Source organism: Meles meles, chromosome 4 (genome assembly GCF_922984935.1).
Source record: "Meles meles chromosome 4, mMelMel3.1 paternal haplotype, whole genome shotgun sequence".
Lineage (NCBI taxonomy): Eukaryota > Metazoa > Chordata > Mammalia > Carnivora > Mustelidae > Meles > Meles meles.
The window spans coordinates 103,708,824-103,730,595 of NC_060069.1; the positions used below are offsets into that span (position 1 = coordinate 103,708,824).

Genomic DNA, 21,772 nt, shown 5'->3' on the forward strand with positions numbered 1-21,772 from the left:
CTTGCTTTCTGACTTAACTGTATTAAACCTAGTCTCCAAATTTTATTTTATTTTTTTTCATTTTATTTATTTTTTCAGTCTAGTCTCCAAATTTTAAAGCATGTTTAGTGATTACTTCTTTTTTTTCCCCCAGATATATGAGTCCTGAGACAATAAAGAATTATTCTGAAAGCAAAAGAATTCTTGCCTTTATTAGAAAACTATTGCTCAATTGGGTGTATAACACTAAAAAGGAAAAAGGGATCCCATCAAGGTAAGCGATTTTGAACCTTACTAGAACTCTTATTATACTGACCTTAAATTCCCTTTCTACTTTTTAAATTTTTATCCTGGGAGCTCCTGGATGGCTCAGTTGATAAAGCATTTGACTCTAGATCTCAGGGTTGTATGTTGAAGCCCCACAGAAAATTTAAGAAACAAATTCATATCCTGAATATATTGGAAAATATTTGGGGTAGTTTATAATTAAATTACTTATATACATACAAAAAGTTACTTGGAGAAAAAAAGATAGTATAGTAACTTTACCCTTATTATTGAAGTAAATTTCATATAACAAGATGAACCATTTTTAAGTTATCATTCCATGTTATTTAATACATTCACAATGTTGGACAAACATCATCTCTGTCAAAATCCAAAACATTTTCATTGCCTCCAATAAAATTCCAGCACTCATTAAGCATCACTCCCCACTCCCCCTGCCCTCCCCACCTCCTGCATCGCACTAGTCTGCTTTGTCTCTATGAATTTACATGTTCTGAGTGTTTCATATAATTATATATATGAGTATATATTCATATAACTAGAATCTTAGTCTTTTTATTTACACATAGTCTTTTGCTCCTGGCTTCTTTCACTCCCCATAATGTTTCATCCACATGGTAGAATGTATCAGTAACGTAAGTTTCATCCACTTTGTAGCATGTATCAAGACTTTATTCCTTCTTAGGGCTGAATAATAGCTCATTGTACAGATCCATCATATGTTGTTTACCCATTCATCAGCTGATGGACATTTGGGTTGTTTTCACCTTTTGGCTACTGAGAACAGTGCTGTTAAGAACATTCATGTAAAAGTATTTGAATACCTGCTTTCCACTTTTTGGGTATGCACCAAAGAGTAAAATTATTGGATCATAAGATAATTTTATGTTTAACTTATCCCAAGGAACCACCAAATTGTTTTCCACAGCTGTTAGATAATTTTGAAATCAGGGAATATAAGTTTATCAACTTTCTTTTTCAAGATTGGCATAACAATGTGGGTAATTCCATATAAATGTAATTCCATATAAATTTTAGGATTTGCTTAATTTTGCAAAAAAAAAAAAAAGGCCATTGAGTCTTTCATGGGGGTTACATTGAATCTGCAGTATTGTCATCCTGATAATATTAAGATTTCCAATTCATGAACATGAGGTGACTTTTCCTTTACTTAGATCTTCTTTTAATTCTTTCAGGAATGTCTTGTAGTTCTTAGCATACAAGTCTTTGATTAAAGTTAATCCCATTTTTTTCTTTCTTTTTAAGATCTTTATTTATTTATTTGACAGAGAGATAGAGAACACAAGTAGACAGAGCAGCAAGCGGAGGGAGAGGGAGAAGCAGGCTCTCCCTTGAGCAGGGAGCCTGATGCAGGGCTCAATCCCAGGACCTGGGGATCATGACCTGAGTGGAAGGCCGTTGCTTAACCAACTGAGCCACACAGGAACCACTTTTTTTGCTTTTTTGATGCTATTATAAATGACACTGTTTTCTTGATTTCATTTTAAGATTGTTCATTCCTAGTGTATGACTTCTGTATATTGACTTTGTATTCTGTGAAGCTTTGCTGAATTCATTGATTAGCTTTCCTGTTTTTTGTGAATTTGCTGGAATTCTCTCTGCAGAAAATCATGTCATCTATGAATAGAGATCATTTTACTTGCTGCTTTCCAATTTGGATGCTTATCGTTTCTTTTCTTAGATTCAAGAGGAGGAAATATAGACCGCACTTCTCAGTAATTAAGTATTAAGTAATTAAGATTATGTAGCATCTTTAATCTACCACACTCAATAAATACAAGAAAGATATTGTCATATCATAGGGTTTTTTAAAGCCTTCAATACTGACTAAAGCTACAACTTTTTAAGTAATTCTTTTTGTTGATGCAACTTAATGAAAGGGAGATTTTAAAAACTCCCCATAAGCTATCTCTAAATGTCACTCATCTCAAAGTGAGTAGTGCAGATCCTGGTGCCATATGGCTTGGTTTAGAATCTCAGTCTCTGTCATTTATTATCTGAATGAGCGTTTCAGTCCTCAGTATCTGATTTTATTTATATATATATATATATATATATATATATACACACACACACACACACACACATATATATACACATGCATATATATCATATATATATATGACTCATATATATATAAGTAACTGACACATAATGGGCACCAAAATATGCGAGTTGGGTTCGCCTCCATTTCCTCATGGAACTGTGGGAAAGAATACATGAATAGTATGTGTAGAAGCGCCTAGGCCAGGGACTAGCACTGGGTAAGCACTTAACAAATGTGAACATTTATTACTAAGTGCCGAATTCCAATAATACAAGTATTACTGAAATTTTGAAATTAAGAAGTGACAGAATCACAAACAGGAACAAGTCCAGTCACCATAGGAATAGGAAAACACACATAATTCTTAAAATTAAAAATTCAACTTAAATTATTCATAATTAAATAAGTCAATAATAGTATATCTATTTTGCGGGGATACAGCTGGAGCTACAGAAAGAATAAACAGCTAGCATTAATAGGGTTTCTGTATCAGGGTCAGGGGTCTGAAAGAAAAAGATCAGGAGTCTGAGATCTAAAGTGGTAACACTTGGGTGGATAAATCTGAAGATCTTGAACCCTCCCATTTCCCATGAATACTGCAGCCTGGCAGAAGGCAGCCACCTTTTTCTTGCTAGAGGATAATAGCCTCCTATCACCTTCAGATGCTACAAAAACATCACAAGATCAAGCTTGTCTTTCTTCCAAGGTTATTCTCTACCACCTCTCGCTGTTTCCAAGGTAATTACCCATATCAGATCTCAACAGAGCTAGAGGAGGAAATACAGTGCTTTCTTTAGGAGACTACAATTGATCTACTGAGGGAATTACATACAGGGCCTGACTGATACAAGCAAATACTGGTAGACATATAATGGAATGGATCTTGAGGGTACTGGGCAAGAGGGTTACAACATAAGGCCAGATTAGGGAGAATTTATTGGCATGATGGTCTTATCCATGATTCGAGGTTCAACATTCTGTTAAGGACACTTGGAACCAGTACAGTTAATCTCTCGGGATTGTTCTTTGAAGCTTGACCAAGCCAATAACCTACAATAAGTGAAGTATGGATGATAAAAACTGGAATATTTACCAAAATTATTATAAGAGGATGAAGGACCCATCACTTTGTTCCCCTGGGAAGGACCCGAGGATGTTTACTTTCACAAGGCAACACTGAGAAACTCGGTGATAGATGCCCTCGGCAAGACATGGTTGACAGTACTTGAGGTTGCCATGGAACTAATCTTACTAGTATCAAAAGGATTTGGGAATGGCAGAAGACAGATGGCAGCACTCAAATGTCAAAAGCAAGGTGGGCAGACTTTATTTTGTGAACAGCAAACCTGGAATAGCAGTCAGAGTACCTTGGCCTGCGTATGGGTAACAAATAATTTGTGTCGAATGACAATGTAGACAAATAGTTAACTACATTTTATTTGACTTTTCTAAAAATAGAGAACTGGTCAGCAAAGGGTTGAGGTCAACTACTGCAAAGGAAGATCCTGATTCCCCACCCTTTCCTTGTATCTAAGTCAGTTCTCAGAACCAGAGCCCTTGGGACAGGTCTATAACAACACCATAAACGCATAAATATTCCCTCAATCTTTTCTCAGATGGACCTTTAGTCGCTTTACTAAAAAAGTTACTTTTAAGTGGGAGAAAAGAGAATACTGAGACTTTTAAGGGGGGGAGATAAATAAGCAAACAAACAAACAAACAAACAAAAGACCGGAGGCTTGAAATGCTACCACGGTTCTCAAATTAGAGAGGAAGCTTTTAGGCTGTCTCTGACCCAGTCTGCTTCATAATAATCCAGCAAATTCACTGTGTGGTTATGTCTCTAAATCTCTAAGTGTCTACGTGGGATGAATATAGTCAGTGTGTAGCTGAACATTCACATTGTCTTGCTGACCTATAGAATAAGAATTATTATGGCAGGAAGGTCCAAATGACCATGTGGAACCCTGGCCAAAATAGTCATAAGAAGTAATATAGTATTCCAGGCATAAAGAAATTCACACCAAACTTAAAGCTTTAAAGGAGTTGAGAGTAATCTCCACGATATCCCTTTTAATTCATCTATCTGGCATAAACAAGTCAACCACAGCTAACGTCATATTCAACAGTGAAAAGCTGAAGGCTGAAAGCTTTTGCTCTAAGATCAGGAGCAAGATAAGGAGGCCCACTCTCATCATTTTTATTAAACTTAGTATTGGAGGTCTTAGCCAGGGTAATTAGGCAAGAAAAAAAAGTCATCCAAATCAGAAAGAAATGAGTAAAACTGACATCTTTTGCAGATGTCATGATATATACAGAAAACCCTAAGAACTCCACAAAAAAAAAGTTCGAACTATAAACAAATTCAGTAAAGTTACAGCATACAAAATCAATATATAAATATCAGTAACATTTCTATACACTAATAACAAAAAGGAATTAAGAAAATCCCATTTATAACTGTATCAAAATGAATAAAATACCTAGGAATAAATTTAACCGAGGAGGCAAAATACCTGTACGCTGATTACTATAAGACATTGATGAAAGAAATTAAAGAAGATACAAATAAATGGAAAGATATCTTATGCTCATGAATTGGAAGAATTAATCTTGTTAAGATGGCCATACTACTCAAAACAATCTATAGATTCAATGTAATCCTTACCAAAATTCCAATTAACATTTTTTTACAAAAGTTTTTAAAAAATCCTAATGTTTGTATGGAATCACAAAATATCCTAAATCACCAAAACGATCTTGAGGAAAAAAAAAGAAAAAGCTGGAGGTATCACAATTCTTGATTTTAAACTGTATTAAAAAGCTGTAGGGATGCCTGGGTGGCTCAGTTGGTTAAGCCGCTGCCTTCGGCTCGGGTCATGATCCCAGCATCCTGGGATCGAGTCCCACATCAGGCTCCTTGCTTGGCAGGGAGCCTGCTTCTCCCTCCACCTCTGCCTGCTACTCTGTCTGCCTGTGCTCACTCTCTCTCTCTTTCTCTCTCTGACAAATAAATAAATAAAATCTTCTAAAAATAAATAAATAAATAAATAATTTCGAAAATTTTTTAAAAAGCTGTACTAAACAAATAATATGGTATTGGCGTAAAAACAGACACATAGATCAATGGGACAGAATAGAGAGCCCAGGAATAAACTCATGAGTATATAATCAATTAATTTATGACAAAGGAGCTAATAATATACAGTGGGTAAAGGATAGTCTCTTCAGTAAATGATGTTGAGAAAACTGGACAGCCACATGCGAAATAATGAAACTAGACCACTATCTTACATCATAAACAAAAATCAATTTGAAATGGAGTAAAGTAAGGCCTGAAACCATAAAACTCACAGAAGAAAACATGGGGGATAAACTCCATGATAGCATTCTTGTGATTCCATATTGATTCCATATTGAGTGAAATCATATGGCATTTCTCTTTCTCTGACTGACTTATTAGCATAATACACTCTAGCTCCATCCATTTTGCCATTTGTCATTGCAAAGGGCAAGATTTCATTCTTTTTTTTTTTTCCCTTTTTATTTATTTTTTCAGCGTAACAGTATTCATTCTTTTTGCACAACACCCAGTGCTCCATGCAAAACGTGCCCTCCCCATCACCCACCACCTGTTCCCCCAACCTCCCACCCCTGACCCTTCAAAACCCTCAGGTTGTTTTTCAGAGTCCATAGTCTCTTATGGTTCGCCTCCCCTCCCCAATGTCCATAGCCCGCTCCCCCTCTCCCAATCCCACCTCCCCCCAGCAACCCCCAGTTTGTTTTGTGAGATTAAGAGTCATTTATGGTTTGTCTCCCTCCCAATCCCATCTTGTTTCATTTATTCTTCTCCTATCCCCCTACCCCCCCATGTTGCTTCTCCATGTCCTCATATCAGGGAGATCATATGATAGTTGTCTTTCTCCGATTGACTTATTTCACTAAGCATGATACGCTCTAGTTCCATCCATGTCATCGCAAATGGCAAGATTTCATTTCTTTTGATGGCTGCATAGTATTCCATTGTGTACATATACCACATCTTCTTGATCCATTCATCTGTTGATGGACATCTAGGTTCTTTCCATAGTCTGGCTATTGTAGACATTGCTGCTATAAACATTCGGGTACACGTGCCCCTTCGGATCACTATGTTTGTATCTTTAGGGTAAATACCCAGTAGTGCAATTGCTGGGTCATAGGGTAGTTCTATTTTCAACATTTTGAGGAACCTCCATGCTGTTTTCCAGAGTGGTTGGACCAGCTTGCATTCCCACCAACAGTGGAGGAGGGTTCCCCTTTCTCCACATCCTCTCCAGCATCTGTCATTTCCTGACTTGTTAATTTTAGCCATTCTGACTGGTGTGAGGTGATATCTCATTGTGGTTTTGATTTGTATTTCCCTGATGCCGAGTGACGTGGAGCACTTTTTCATGTGTCTGTTGGCCATCTGGATGTCTTCTTTGCAGAAATGTCTGTTCATGTCCTCTGCCCATTTCTTGATTGGATTGTTTGTTCTTTGGGTGTTGAGTTTGCTAAGTTCCTTATAGATTTTGGATACTAGCCCTTTATCTGATATGTCGTTTGCAAATATCTTCTCCCATTCTGTCAGCTGTCTTTTGGTTTTGTTAACTGTTTCCTTTGCTGTGCAAAAGCTTTTGATCTTGATGAAATCCCAATAGTTCATTTTCGCCCTTGCTTCCCTTGCCTTTGCCGTTGTTCCTAGGAAGATGTTGCTGCGGCTGAGGTCGAAGAGGTTGCTGCCTGCGTTCTCCTCAAGGATTTTGATGGATTCCTTTCTCACATTGAGGTCCTTCATCCATTTGGAGTCTATTTTCGTGTGTGGTGTAAGGAAGTGGTCCAATTTCATTTTTCTGCATGTGGCTGTCCAATTTTCCCAGCACCATTTATTGAAGAGGCTGTCTTTTTTCCATTGGACATTCTTTCCTGCTTTGTCGAAGATGAGTTGACCATAGAGTTGAGGGTCGATTTCTGGGCTCTCTATTCTGTTCCACTGGTCTATGTGTCTGTTTTTGTGCCAGTACCATGCTGTCTTGATGATGACAGCTTTGTAATAGAGCTTGAAGTCCGGAATTGTGATGCCACCAACTTTGGCTTTGTTCTTCAATATTCCTTTGGCTATTCGAGGTCTTTTCTGGTTCCATATAAATTTTAGGATTATTTGTTCCATTTCTTTGAAAAAAATGGATGGTATTTTGATAGGGATTGCATTAAATGTGTAGATTGCTTTAGGTAGCATAGACATTTTCACAATATTTATTCTTCCAATCCAGGAGCATGGAACATTTTTCCATTTTTTTGTGTCTTCCTCAATTTCTTTCATGAGTACTTTATAATTTTCTGTGTATAGATTCTTAGTCTCTTTGGTTAGGTTTATTCCTAGGTATCTTATAGTTTTGGGTACAATTGTGAATGGGATTGACTCCTTAATTTCTCTTTCTTCAGTCTTGTTGTTGGTGTACAGAAATGCAACTGATTTCTGTGCATTGATTTTATATCCTGACACTTTACTGAATTCCTGTACAAGTTCTAGCAGTTTTGGAGTGGAGTCTTTTGGGTTTTCCACATATAGTATCATATCATCTGCGAAGAGTGATAGTTTGACTTCTTCTTTACCAATTTGGATGCCTTTAATTTCTTTTTGTTGTCTGATTGCTGAGGCTAGGACTCCTAGTACTATGTTAAATAGCAGTGGTGATAATGGACATCCCTGCCGTGTTCCTGACCTTAATGGAAAAGCTTTCAGTTTTTCTCCATTAAGAATGATATTTGCGGTGGGTTTTTCATAGATGGCTTTGATAATATTGAGGTATGTGCCCTCTATCCCTACACTTTGAAGAGTTTTGATCAGGAAGGGATGCTGTACTTTGTCAAATGCTTTTTCAGCATCTATTGAGAGTATCATATGGTTCTTGTTCTTTCTTTTATTAATGTGTTCTATCACATAAGATTTCATTCTTTTTGATGGCTGAGTAATATTCCATGATTTCCATGAGTGTGTGTGTGAATACACACATGTATCACATCTTCTTTATCAGCTAGTGGACATTTAGGCTCATTTCATAGTTTGGCTATTGTTGATAATGGTATTATAAACATTGGGGTGGATATGTCCCTTCAATCTCTCTTTTTTATCTTTGGGGCAAGTCTCTAGTAGTGCAATTGCTGGATGATAGGGTAGTTCTATTTTTAACTTTCTGAGGAAACTCCTTCCTGTTTTTCCAGAGTGGCTACACCAGTTTGCATTTCCATCAACAGTTTAAGAGGCTTCTCCTTTCTCCGAATCCTGCATCCTTGCCAATTTCTATTGTTTCCTGAGTTGTTAGTTTTAGCTATTCTGACCATTATGAGGTGTATCTTATTGTGGTTTTGATTTGTATTTCCCTGGCGATGAGTGATGTTAAGCTTCTTTTCATATGTCTGTTAGCCATCTGATACCTTCTTTGAAAAAATATCTTTTCATATCTTCTGCCCATTTCTTTTTTTTTATTGTATATGTGATCACTTTTTTTGATTTCATTTTATTTTTTCAGTGTTCCAAGATTCATTGTTTATGCACCACATCCAGTGCTCCATGCAGTATGTGCCCTCCTTAATACCCACTACCAGGCCCACTCATCCGCCCACTCCCATCCCCTCCAAAACCCTCAGTTTGTTTCTCAGAGTCCACAGTTTCTCATGCTTCACCTCCCCCTCCAATTTACCCAATTCACTTTTCCTTTCCTTCTCCTCATGTCCTCTGTGTTATTCCTTATGCTCCACAAGTAAGTGAAACCATATGATAATTGACTCCCTCTGCTTGACTTATTTCACTGATCATAATCTCCTCCAGTCCTGTCCACATTGATACAGAAATTAGATATTCTGCCCATTTCTTAACTGGATTATTAATTGTTGGGGTATTGAGTTTGATAAGATCTTTATAGATTTTGGATATTAACCCTTCAACAGATATGTCATTTGCAAATGACATAGCTCCCATTCTGTAGGCTGCCTTTTAGTTTTATGGACTGTTTCCTTTGCTGTGCAGAATTTTTACCGTGATGAAGTACCAATAGTTCATTTTTGCTTTTGTTCCCTTGCCTCCAGAGATGTGTCTGCAGCCAGGTCACAGAGGTTGCTGCCTATGCTCTCCTCTAGGATTTTGATGGTTTCCTGTCTCACATTTAGGAGTTCCATTGATTTGATTTAAATATTTTGATAAATACATTTTGATAAAATGTGGATTCATACTGTTTCATTACCACACATCCTGGGACTTTTTTTTTTTTTACAGATTTTATGCCTCAACAAGGAAAGATGCTCATGATACATTGTTAAGAAAAAGAAAAAAAGTTTAGAATGATATATGTGTGATAAAATTTTTGTGTTTATAGATAATGATTACATAAGAAAAAAGATTGTAGAAGGAATTCCCTTTGTTTATTATTATTTTTTAATATTTCTAATTTGAATTATTCCCATCTCATGACCAAAGTATTTCTATTAAAACTAAAAATGGATGAGAGTTGAGGAAGATGGGGGAAAAAAGAGGGGAAACAAGCCTAAGACATCTAGCAGAGGAGGAATTTAAATGGACAATATCTGAAGGGAGATGCCAGAAAAAAGTGTTAGCGATTGCTCCTACCCAGAACTAAGCGGGGTTGTGTACTATAGATGATTAGAACAAAACTGAACATATAATGAAAGTCATTCAGTGCAATTATTTTACTAGATAAAACTCTTTTTTTTTTGTAGACATTGCATTCTTCGTTTATGCCATAAAATTGTATTTACAGATGAGTTTGAGTATATTGGATATCTTGTGCTACTAATGAATATGTTTCCTATTATAATTTCTTGGATACCTAACTTAAGTGATATATATGACCAGGAATTAAGATATTCTAACTACTCTTTTCTTGCATTTTATATCGTGGAGTCCCTATTTAAGGTAATCCAAAATTGTGGTGTGTGTATCTGTGTATGTGTGAATATGTTACATGTCTCACAGAGAGATTCTGTAACTTCATTTTCCAACACTAACTGCACACAATTTTCTAAAGGAGTGTATGAAATTCTTTCTCACTTCCCAAACTTTAATTTTTAAAGGTAAATTTTTAAGGCAACTCAATAGAAAACATCCATACTTTAAGAACTGGTTTTGTATTTGTAAACATAAATTTTAAAATGGTGTGTGTCAAAGGGAGTTTCAAAGGTATTGACAGTGTTCATAAATTTAACAGGATAGTGTTCATTTAAATTTTTTTAAATACTAGATAGAGATAGGTAGAGTGATAGATATCCCTTCATGCCTGAAAAACATTCATGATTTGATTTTTAAATCTGATATAAAGGTAGTTGTAAAATGAAAAAAGGTACCCCAACAAACTGATAATAGTATTATGTTATATAGACCAAAAAGTGAAGACTGAGAATATGAGTATATAATATGACGTACAAAAATAAGGGGAAAGCTAGAAGCAATACCATTGCATGCACAAGGGACATCACTCCCAGTGACTGGAGCTTGGGATGGATTGGCCCAGCACAGATATTAGAAAGATGTTAGATCTGTATGGAGGGTATGGAAAATGAGACATGGACATAAAGAATAAAGAGCTTCATAGGCCATGCTATCTCTTTCACTTCCCTGGCATCGTCTACCATTTATAGTCTAATAACTTCCAAATTCACATTCCCAGCCAGATCTTACCAAGAACCTCAGATCATATAAACAACTGATGACTAGATCTCTCCAACAAAATGCTATACAAAAAAAAAAAAAAAAAAAAAAAAAAAAATGCTATACAAACATCTCAAACAGCACATTCTAAAAAATTTATCTTCTCTAAACCTACTTTTCTCTCAGAATTCCACTGAAAACCCAATTTCCCAGACTAGCATTCACAATCATCTTTAATACTTTCCATTCCTTAGCTATGCTTTACTATTTCAACCATTTGAATTTTAAATTAATATGCTTCCTTACTAGTATTTCAGACAAGTAATCTTAAGGTATATCAGAAAAGAATCTAACTAGTGATGTTTCAGTTATTGTAGAAAATGTTACGGTAAAAGCAAAAACAAGATAACGTATTTTTTTTTAATCAACAGATGGCTGCAATGAGGAAAGAATATTTTTTACAGGCCTGGAACCTATTTGAGTTAGCAATTACATTAGTTGGCATCATAGATATAATTCTTATTGAGACAAATTCTATTACTTATACTCCTGATTTTATTCTATCAGTAATCTTTATAAAAATTGTTCGATTTCTTCGCCTACTACGTATTTTGAAGGTAAAGAACTACTAAATCATTCAATTTCAAATGTCTACTGACTGCTTCATAAAATATGGACTAAAATCAGTTTAGTAGTTTTATGATTTCCACTTTTTATTGAGATGACGTTTATATTTTAAATTTTATAACCCTTCCACAAATTAAATTTTATAACATATAATTTTATGAATATCCAAATTGTATTTGCAATTTATTTAGTACAATAAAGTATATAGAAATACTCAATATAGCTTTTTCTTTGAATAGAGAGCACATAAAAATTTTTATAGTAATGTAAGTATAAATTAACCCCAAAGTAATGTTTATTTTTATAGATACCTGGTATAAAACCTGGAAATCAACAAAACAACCATGCACACAATTCATAGTGACAAAGCAAATAGTATAAATTCATACATATTAAGAAGCCAAAAAATATGCATTTCATGTTTTATAAGTTCACAGTAACATAAAATCACAGCATCCAAAATAACTTTATTTTGGATAATAACTAATACATCTTTCTATAACAAGCAGGATATTACTTATTATCTATACAATTATTTCAATGACATGAGACTCACTCCATCACAAGGCTTGTAAAGTATATATATGGAACAGGTATACATCCCCTCTTTCTCACTGGCTCGCTCTATTCATACAGAAACAAGACACATACACATTTCAGCACTGTGAGAGGTACAAACCTAAGTGAGACACGGTTCATCTAGAGATAAAACTAACAGATTAGAATCTGTACATTTAGAGCTTTCTTACATATGCTTAAAAAATACTTTTGCTAAGGTCTAAAAGGTCTAAACGGATGCAACTAGTAGCTTTTCCCATTTTAGTATTAAATAAGACTGCAAGTAATGCAGTGTGCAATTTGACCTAAGGAAGGCAAGCAAAGCGTATTCCAGGGACTAGTTTATTCTTTCTGATGGGAGGATATACGGGGTCTACCAAATATTTTAAGTGAAGAAACTGGTAAACCACCTAAGGAAAGTTTGTTTAGGTATTCAGGAAATTCTGAACCCTTAACGTATATCTAATGGTAGGCCCTGGAACATGAAGACAAATTAGATACACTCTAGAGAACTTGTAGAAGGAAAATGACATGTCATCTAGATGTTCCAATGTTACATTGTAAGGTAAGAGCAAAACAGAGTATGTGCAAAATGCTAACAAGATTTTTTAAAAAGATGTCTTTTATTAGGTGGTGCTTAAACTGAATCTTGAAGGATGAGCATAAATTAGCGCTTTGAGGATTAATGGCAGTTGGTCGGAGGGGAGAGTATGAAGATTATGGAGCATAGATGGGAAAACACAGGAAACAGCCAACTCTGGGGGAGTTAAAGGACTGCAGAGTGGTAACAGATAATCTGAAAAGTCAAACCTCAGCAAAGAAACAATGAGAAATTATTGGTGGGGTCAAACAAGAAGTATAGTTGTGGTGGGTTCTAACTCCCGAATAAACCTTCTGGTAAGAAGTTAGTAGAAGATTTCACAGGTAAAAGTGGCAGGACTTTATACACATTTATGACAAGCCCAGAAGATTAATTGCATTGTTTTCCAAGAATTTAAACCAGTTGGAAGTAGTATTCAATGCTCTATAGTGGACATAAGTAAAGAGTAAATTCATATCTTCACATAGGTGTCCAACATTATTAATTATAGGGAAATCACTCTGGTCATGAAGTTATAAAATTACCATGAATAAAATAACCTTGACAGGTTACTATAGTTACTGTTGAAAACATGTTATTTCTTAATGTTATCTACTTTAGTTAAACTAATCAATATATAACTAACTAAATGTATACAATTTATAATAAATAGTAGTTCCATTTTTTCCAGCTCATAACCCCAAAGTTGCTGCAAATAATAGATCAAAAGATGAGTCACCAGTTGTCCTTAAAATATGCTATACTAAAAGGATATGTCCAAGGTGAAGAAGATATATTGACTATAATTGATCAGATTTCAACTTCTAAGCAGGTTAAACAGGTGAGAAAAACTTTCATTAGTAAGGTAAGGGTTTATTCCTCCAATCTCTCAGTTGCTCCCACCCATTATGTCCTCTGTCTATAAATGCAGATGCGGTCTTTGACTCAATTTGCTAAGTAATTTCTGTAAAAACTTAAACTGGTCTACATTTGTATTATTCAGAAGCTGAATATGTCTGTTACTGAATTGTCTGTGCCACAGTAGCAAATCACGAGGCTTTTGCAAGCCACCTTTTCGGGCACGTGAAACATATATGCAGTGGTCATCAGTTCCCTCCTGATGCAAACTGCAGGATCTGTCAACTACAGGTGCACTAAATAGGAACTATTGGAAGATGAGATGTAATGGCAGTGTTAAGCAAAGGGAGACTCCTCATAATTCCCGAAGGCTCCCTTCCTCTCTCCCTGCCTGATTTTCCCACAGTAAAAGAAGCAAATGATGGGGATCTGCCAACTGGAAAAAGTAAGAATAGCTCATCTAGAAGGAAACTTTGTCTAATTTCTTCATTACACAGAGAAAGAATCGGAAAAAAAAAAAAAAAAAGCCAAGAGAGGTTGAATGACTACGCTCAGTCACATGACTAGTAAACAACATAGAGAATTCTAGGGCCTAGTTCTGGATTTTCACTTTTTTGACTGAGGTGGTTGTTCTCACAAGTTTGCCAACTATGTGAAATACTTACCTTTCAAGGCAATGTGGAACATGTGAATGTCAAGTAATATACCCAAAGCTTTGTAGTTGAGAAAATTGAACATGTGTTATGTAGTAGAACACAAAAAGCAGTATCTTTCCTTTCTTCACCACCTGTAATTTTAAAACACTTTTCCTAAATTTTGTTACCTGTTCTAACCTGGAAACACATATTTAGCACTGGAATTTGAGGATACACAGTAGGAAAAACAAGAGGAACTGAATCTCTGAGATGTCCAGCGTTAGTGCTCATTTTGTTCTAACACAGTTAGGCCAAACCTTCTACCTAATTTAAGATTGAAAGCTTTCCCCATGGCACCAAAGTTGAAGAGGAAAGCATCAACTGTGCTTGTGTTTTTCAGCATCAATAGTACCCTAAAGCAGGTTACTTTAAGGAAAAAGAGAAAATATGACTTGCCTTTGGGCTTCTCAATATCAACCTGGTAATGCCACTTTTTATTCTCTTCACCAACTTGCTGGAAAACATAAAATTTATTGCACAACATTGAATTCTAATCCCTGAAAATTTCCCCATCACATGTTTTCTTTAAAGTTATTAGTTAAGTAAAAAAAAACCCACCAGTTGCAAATTAAAGATATTTCATAACAGCTTGTTCTCCAGGGGGATAAATCTTCTTTTATTTTGTAGATGTTATTAAGGAGGATAATGAAGAATACAGGACATGCTATGAAAGAGCTGGGTATGTACCCTTCACCCTAAAGATTAAGCACAACCATCCCTTATTATCATTACTTCAGAGAGGCAATTATTTTGATAACTAAACTGATATTTGAGGAAACCTATTTATTACTAATAATAAAGTATATAACTTCAACAGTATCATATCTTTGTTTTGGATGGGTTTCGTGTAATATTACCCCTCCACACTTGTTTTTCCTGCCTTATACCTCAATAAAGACCTTTCAATTTCTTATTAAACACATTAACATTGCATGTTTATACATACTATTATCACCTTATAAATTCTATTTTCTTCCAAACCAAAAGTACACACACCATCCTGAGCAATACAAGGAAAAAAAGTTATTTTTTCCCCTTCACTTGCCACAGAGCTACCATCTGAGGATTTAGGATTTATAAGCTGAAATCAGAAAAGAATCTCGCTACCATCTGAGGATTTAGGCTTTATAAGCTGAAATCAGAAAAGAGTCTCACAGATCTCTGATATGACTGCTGGAAGCCTCTATGCCTAAATATGGCAATAGCTGCTTCTCTGAGTCATGGCTTGTCGTCATGCTCCTAGTACAGGGTAAATCCTGGGAGTGGGACAGACACACTCCTATAGCATAGAGTTCATGTGGGAGGAGAAGGGGGTTTGGTACCAGGTAGTGGGCAGGAAAATGACACAGCAAATCTGAGGATTGACCAAGACTTGAGAGATTTTGCATGGCAGATAGTTGTCAAGTGAGACAAGAAGCCATCACAAAGGAAAAGCCAAAATGTAGAATCTAAGTGAAAGCAACTCTCATGGGCATTCAGGAATCCAGATAAGACAGACAGAAGAGCAAAGATGGATGAATCCTCTAGATGCTCAGGAATGTTGGGTGGACAATAACCAAAGATGGATGAGAAGACTTAATCAGAAGCCATACCTAAGGCACTGTCTGAAGTCCAAAACCGTAATTCAAACAGAATAGAAAAGCAGAACATAAACTCCAGACCTAGAGCCCAGAGGACCCTTTCAATGTCCTATACAGATATATATCAGTATAATTGTTAATCCTAGGACTAGGGTTTTCTGTCCTTCCTCATGGGCTTAGCTATAAGCTGAGAAGAAAATAGCAAGCAGAACTCTGTAGCCACTGGTGAATTATGATTAATTGCAGACGCCTCATCAGGAAGATATACATTTATCTGTGTTGAAGGTTGTATTCCATGGATTTAGAGTGGAATTACTAGTTTATTGTCCACATGAAATATTTAAATAATAATCTTATTTTATCTGAAAATATTATTTTTCAGGCTACTTAGAGTATGATCACCCAGAAATCGCTGTTACTATGAAAACAAAGGAGGAGATTAATGTCATGCTCAATTTGGCTAGAGAAATTGTTAAGGTTTTTAGGTCAAAAGGTATTATTCATAAAATTGAAGGCTGCGAAATTAATAAGGTAAGGTAGCATATTTTTAAAGCCAAATATACTTGCTTGATATATAGTTGTTCATGATCTTCAAACCTACTTCTGATTTTCCATTATAGGCCATCTCTGAGATATGAATATCTCTAACTTAAAATAATTGTCTAACAAAATAATTGTCTAAAGAAAAGTATCTACCATAGAGCATTTCCTTCCTGATCTCCAGTGCTCAATTTCTCTTTCCCTTTCTTGGCACAATGAGAGACCATCTCTTTCTATGCTTTTCTCCCAAACCATTGGTATGGTGAAACTATTTCTCATCCTAGACTACAGTGGAAATCAGTATCTTTCTAGGAACTATGTACACCACTGAAATAACTTTTCCAATAAACTCCCATAATTTATAAGAACATTCAATTATATGGTAAAAATTCACTACATTTTCTTTAAGTTATTAAAATGGTACCATGACATATAAAAAAAATAGAGGGTCACAACTAATTCTGTAAGTACAAAATTTACTCTCCAGATTGGGAATGGTATGAGAAAAAAACCAAAAGCTATTATGCTTGTGAATATAATACAAAACTTTTTAAAACAAAGGTAGCTAATTAAATCTGGTGGTATATGAAAAGTTTAGTATACTATGACTAAGAATGTTTTAGCTCTCAAAATAGCTATATAACTTATTAAGAGATTAAAAAATTGAAGAAAAAGAAAAAAATTGACAAAATTTATTACTCAAAATATTTTTTAAAATTCTCATGAGGTTAATAAGAGAAGTAGCATCCTTAACTGAATAAAGAGTTTCTATTTAAAATTTAAAAGAAACGTTGTATTAAATGGTAAAATATAAGTATTCCAACTAAAGTCAGGACCAAAAGGAAAATGAACAGTGCCTCTCCAAATATTGACTACCTTGCTGGAAGTCTTAGCCTGGTGAAGAAAAGAAAGAAAGGAAGTTGAGAGATAAAATTTTGGAAAGATGCAAAAGGTTATTATATGTTGATACTTTAAAATCCTAGGAAAATAAATTAAAATATGTAGGATTAATAAGGTGAATCATAGGGTATTCAGAAATAATACTGACATTCAAAATTCTTCCTCAACTAAAGAAAATGTAGAAAAATATTCTATTCACAGTATTAATTAAAAACTCTAAATCCTTAAGTGTGAACCTAACATAAAATATGTAACATCTATGTGGCAAGAACTGAAAGGCATATTTGAGCAGGCAGAAAGATCAGTCACCTTAAAGACAAAACAATGGAAATTATCCTATTTGAGGAACAGAAATAAAAAGGTTGGTGAAAAGTGACAAAATCTAAGGGACCCAATCAAGTGGACCAACATGTGCACTATGGAAATTCCACAAGGTGAGAGACAGAGAGAGAATATTTGAAGAAGTAATGGCTGAAAACTTCCCAACTTAGATGAAATACATAAATAATAATATCCAAGAAGTTCAATAAATTCCAAATAGAATGACCTGAAAGAGACCCACGCCAAGACACATTATAATCAAACTGTCAAAAGACAAAAGGAAAATTTTGAAACCAACAATAAAGAAGTAACTCATCCCATATAAGCAATCCTTAATAATATTATTATCAGATTTCTTATCAGATACTTTGGAGACCAGAAAGAAGTTAACTGATACATTCGAAATGCTAAAAGAGAAAAAAAATCTATCAACCAAAAATCCTATATCCAACAAAACTGTCCTGCAGAAATGAAAAAGGAATTAAGACAGTCCCAGATAAACAAAAGTGAAAGGAGTTTATTACCACTTGAACTGAAAGAAATGATAAAAGGAGTCATGCACATTGAGTAGACACCTCACAACAGAGGATATTCAAATAACTAATACATAACAAAAGGTACTAAATTTCATTGTTGTAAACTTAACACAAATTAAAACCAAGCAAAATACCAATACACAACCATCAGAATACTTAATTTTTTAAACTGACAATATTAGCTATAGGCAATGGTGTGGAACTGGAATATTACAGTAAGAGTGTAATTTAACGCAATCACTTTGGAATCATTAGGCAGAATCTACTAAATGTGAAAATACACATATGACCTAGCAATTAGATTACAGAACCATAGATCCACAGAAATATATACATATGTACAGCAAACAAATATAGCAACATTACAAAAGGCCAAAGCTGGCACACTCCAAATGTTGATCAAAAGTAGGCAAAACTGGGGCGCCTGGGTGGCTCAGTGGGTTAAAGCCTCTGCCTTCAGCTCAGGTCATGATCTCAGGGTCCTGGGATCGAGCCCCACATCGGGCTCTCTGCTCAGCAGGAAGCCTGCTTCCTCCTCTCTCTCTGCCTGCCTCTCTGCCTACTTGTGATCTCTGTCAAATAAATAAATAAAAATCTAAAAAAAAAAAAAAAGTAGGCAAAACTGTTGTATATTCATATAACATAATCCTCTACAACAATGAAAATGACAGGAATACACTTCTGCCCCCTCTAATATTAGAGATGAATCTCAGAAACATACTACTGAACAAATGAAACCAGACACAAACAAGTACATACTTGTTGATTTCATGCAGATAAATCTCAAAACCAAACAAAGTTAAACTCTGATAAAAGAGGTTATCTTTAGATAGACAAAATGACTAGAAGAGAATATAAGGATTTTAGGTGTAGTAAATATTTTATTTCTTAGTCTGGGTGCTGGTTACCAAGATCTTTTCACATTGTAAGAGTTCTTTGAGTGGATATTTATAATCTGTGCACTTTTTGTTTATGTGCTATAATTCAGTTAAAAAAAAGTTTACTTTAAATATTTTGGGGCGCCTGGGTGGCTCAGTGGGTTAAAGCCTCTGCCTTCGGCTCAGGTCATGATCCCAGTGTCCTGGGATCGAGCCCCGCATCAGCCTCTCTGCTCAGCGGGGAGCCTGCTTCCCCCTCTCTCTCTGCCTGCCTCTCGCCTACTTGTGATCTCTGTCTGTCAAATAAATAAATAAAATCTTTTAAAATAATAATAAATAAATATTTAATCTATGACTTCAGAATGATGATAACAGAAAAATGCTATCAGTGGGGAGAAGTTGAAGGTTTCCATAGAAGAACAACCATCTCAGAAGAGCAAGTAAAAGAAAGAGTACCAAGTCATAATTTCTTAAGCATTCTGTGAACACCAGTTTTGTTCATCTTCTTTCTTAAATTTTGTGGTTTTAGTTAATAATGGACAAAAAAAGAGAGATACTTGATTTCCTACCTGTTATCAAGCCCCTTACTATTGAAGAAGCACTCTACCATATTCCATGGCTAGACAAAGACAAAGACCATATACGCTTCATTCAGGTAATATTTTTATTTTCTGGTAATACCATCTATAATGTACCAACAAATGATTTTTTAAATAAAGACTGTGATACTCTCCAGCTTAAAACTCCGTGCATAAACATCCCATCTGAAGTTATAAAAATCTATGGATATCCACCTTCTCTTTAATATTCATAATTCCTATTTTCTCTTACAAATTTATCACTAACACAATAAGTTGGATCTTACTGACTGATATTTTAAAATGTAAGAACATTTATTAAGATGTAAACCTCAACATCCCCAACCACTGCTAATATAGTGTTTATGTCCTATATATTTGGTGATATTTTTAAGAAAAGAGCCAGAGTTGTAACATTTGACTGTGGAAATGATATATTTGAAGAAGGTGATGAGCCCAAAGGAATTTATATAATAATATCAGGTATGATAAAGGTAAGTCAGATTTATTCAAAAATGCACTTGTGAACATTAGTTAAAAATTCGATAAAATTGAGAATTCATAGTTTTCCATGTTAAGAACTGCATTGTTCCTCTTTTAGGACAACAGCCACCATTCACTTTTCTTGTTCAAATACAATGGTTAACATTACCTATCACCCTTTATTTTATTTTATTTATTTGAGAGAGAGACAGAAAATGAGAGAGAGGGAGCATGAGAGGGGAGAGGTCAGAGGGAGAAGCAGACTCCCTGCTGATCAGGGAGCCCAACATGGGATTGGATCCTGGGACTCCAAGATCATGACCTGAACCAAAGATCACTTAACTAACTGAGCCACCCAAGTGCCCCTACTTATCACCTTTTAAGCGTTACTTTCCTGTAGATAACAAGAAACCATCCAAAGGATCATCTTTAAGATGCAATATTTTAAGTTGTTTTCATCTTATGTTTATCTGAACTGGGCATTTAGCCATTTTAAGCAGGTATAAGTTGGCTGAGTAGAAGGAATCAGAAAGATTGCAGTATCTAAGAATACTTTTGCTAATTTAATAAATTCGCTTTAAAAGGTGCAAGTAATAAGCATCCTCAAAATAGTATCTACATATTAAAATTGTTAAAATCAAAGGAAAAAATAAAAAATTAGAAAGTTTTGGTAATTAACTGGCATTTTTTTTTCCTCTTTCTTCATTCTTCAACAGCTTCAAAGATCAAAACCTGGTTTCGGAATTGACCAAATGTTCTGGGAGTCAGAGAAGAAAGATTATCCGCTAATGCACACAGACTTTGTGATCAGTGGGGAAATAATAGGAGAGCTAAACTGTTTAACTAATGAGCCCATGATGTATTCTGCTACCTGCAAAACTGTAGTGGAGGTCAGAAAACATCATCTTTTTGCTTATTGCTGTAACTTATTAAATATCTAGTATCAAATACCAAGGTTATTTCTGTACTTAGCATATATTTACAGTCTAGTAACATTTTTTTAAAATAAGAATAGTAAAGGAATAAAACTTGCTACCAAATTATAGTTATCTAGTATACTGTCCTGGCAAAATGGCTTGCAAAATTAACCTACCATATTGAAAGTTTTAACCAGAAAAACTGATTAAATGAGGACTCTCATGGGGAAGTCAGAGGACATATTTTAGCTATCAATACCATAATTTGGGAGGTAAGGAAGGGAAAAAGTCAGAGAACTAACATCTATTAATAAAGAAATTGAGCAAAGTGGATGGAAGTTTTCGCAGGCACAATGAGGACAAAATTCTCAAAGCAACAGGGGTTATCACTGGCCTAATTTAAACTAAAAAAGAAAAATGATTGCAAACAACTGAACCTCATGATATACAAAAATCCATAAGTTGATGATATACCAAAATTTGTTTAGTTTCCAATAAGATTGTTGGGATATTAACTTACTATTCTAAAAATGGACTTTTTTTTTTAAATCGAAGGCATTCAACATTTATCCTGCCTTTCCTCTATGAACTCTTTCAAGGTAACCAAAAAAAATTTAAAAAGAAGAAGAAATTTTCTTCTGTACAGAATTCCAGCTAACAAATGTAGAAACAGAGAATTAGAGTATCTTCATTTTGCCAT

The 21,772-nt window shown here is 35.0% G+C and overlaps 1 protein-coding gene across 1 annotated transcript in view; it reads left to right on the forward strand.

Moving 5' to 3' along the window:
- SLC9C1 (solute carrier family 9 member C1) overlaps nt 1–21,772 on the forward strand; it is a 78,605-nt gene that overhangs the window by 42,770 nt on the left and 14,063 nt on the right. Inside the window, exons 14-22 of the mRNA XM_046003307.1 lie at nt 134–253; nt 10,094–10,289; nt 11,453–11,638; nt 13,478–13,627; nt 14,967–15,018; nt 16,302–16,450; nt 19,624–19,749; nt 20,068–20,166; nt 20,872–21,045. Coding sequence (XP_045859263.1) covers nt 134–253; nt 10,094–10,289; nt 11,453–11,638; nt 13,478–13,627; nt 14,967–15,018; nt 16,302–16,450; nt 19,624–19,749; nt 20,068–20,166; nt 20,872–21,045 — 1,252 coding nt within the window. The remainder of the gene's footprint in view (nt 1–133; nt 254–10,093; nt 10,290–11,452; nt 11,639–13,477; nt 13,628–14,966; nt 15,019–16,301; nt 16,451–19,623; nt 19,750–20,067; nt 20,167–20,871; nt 21,046–21,772) is intronic.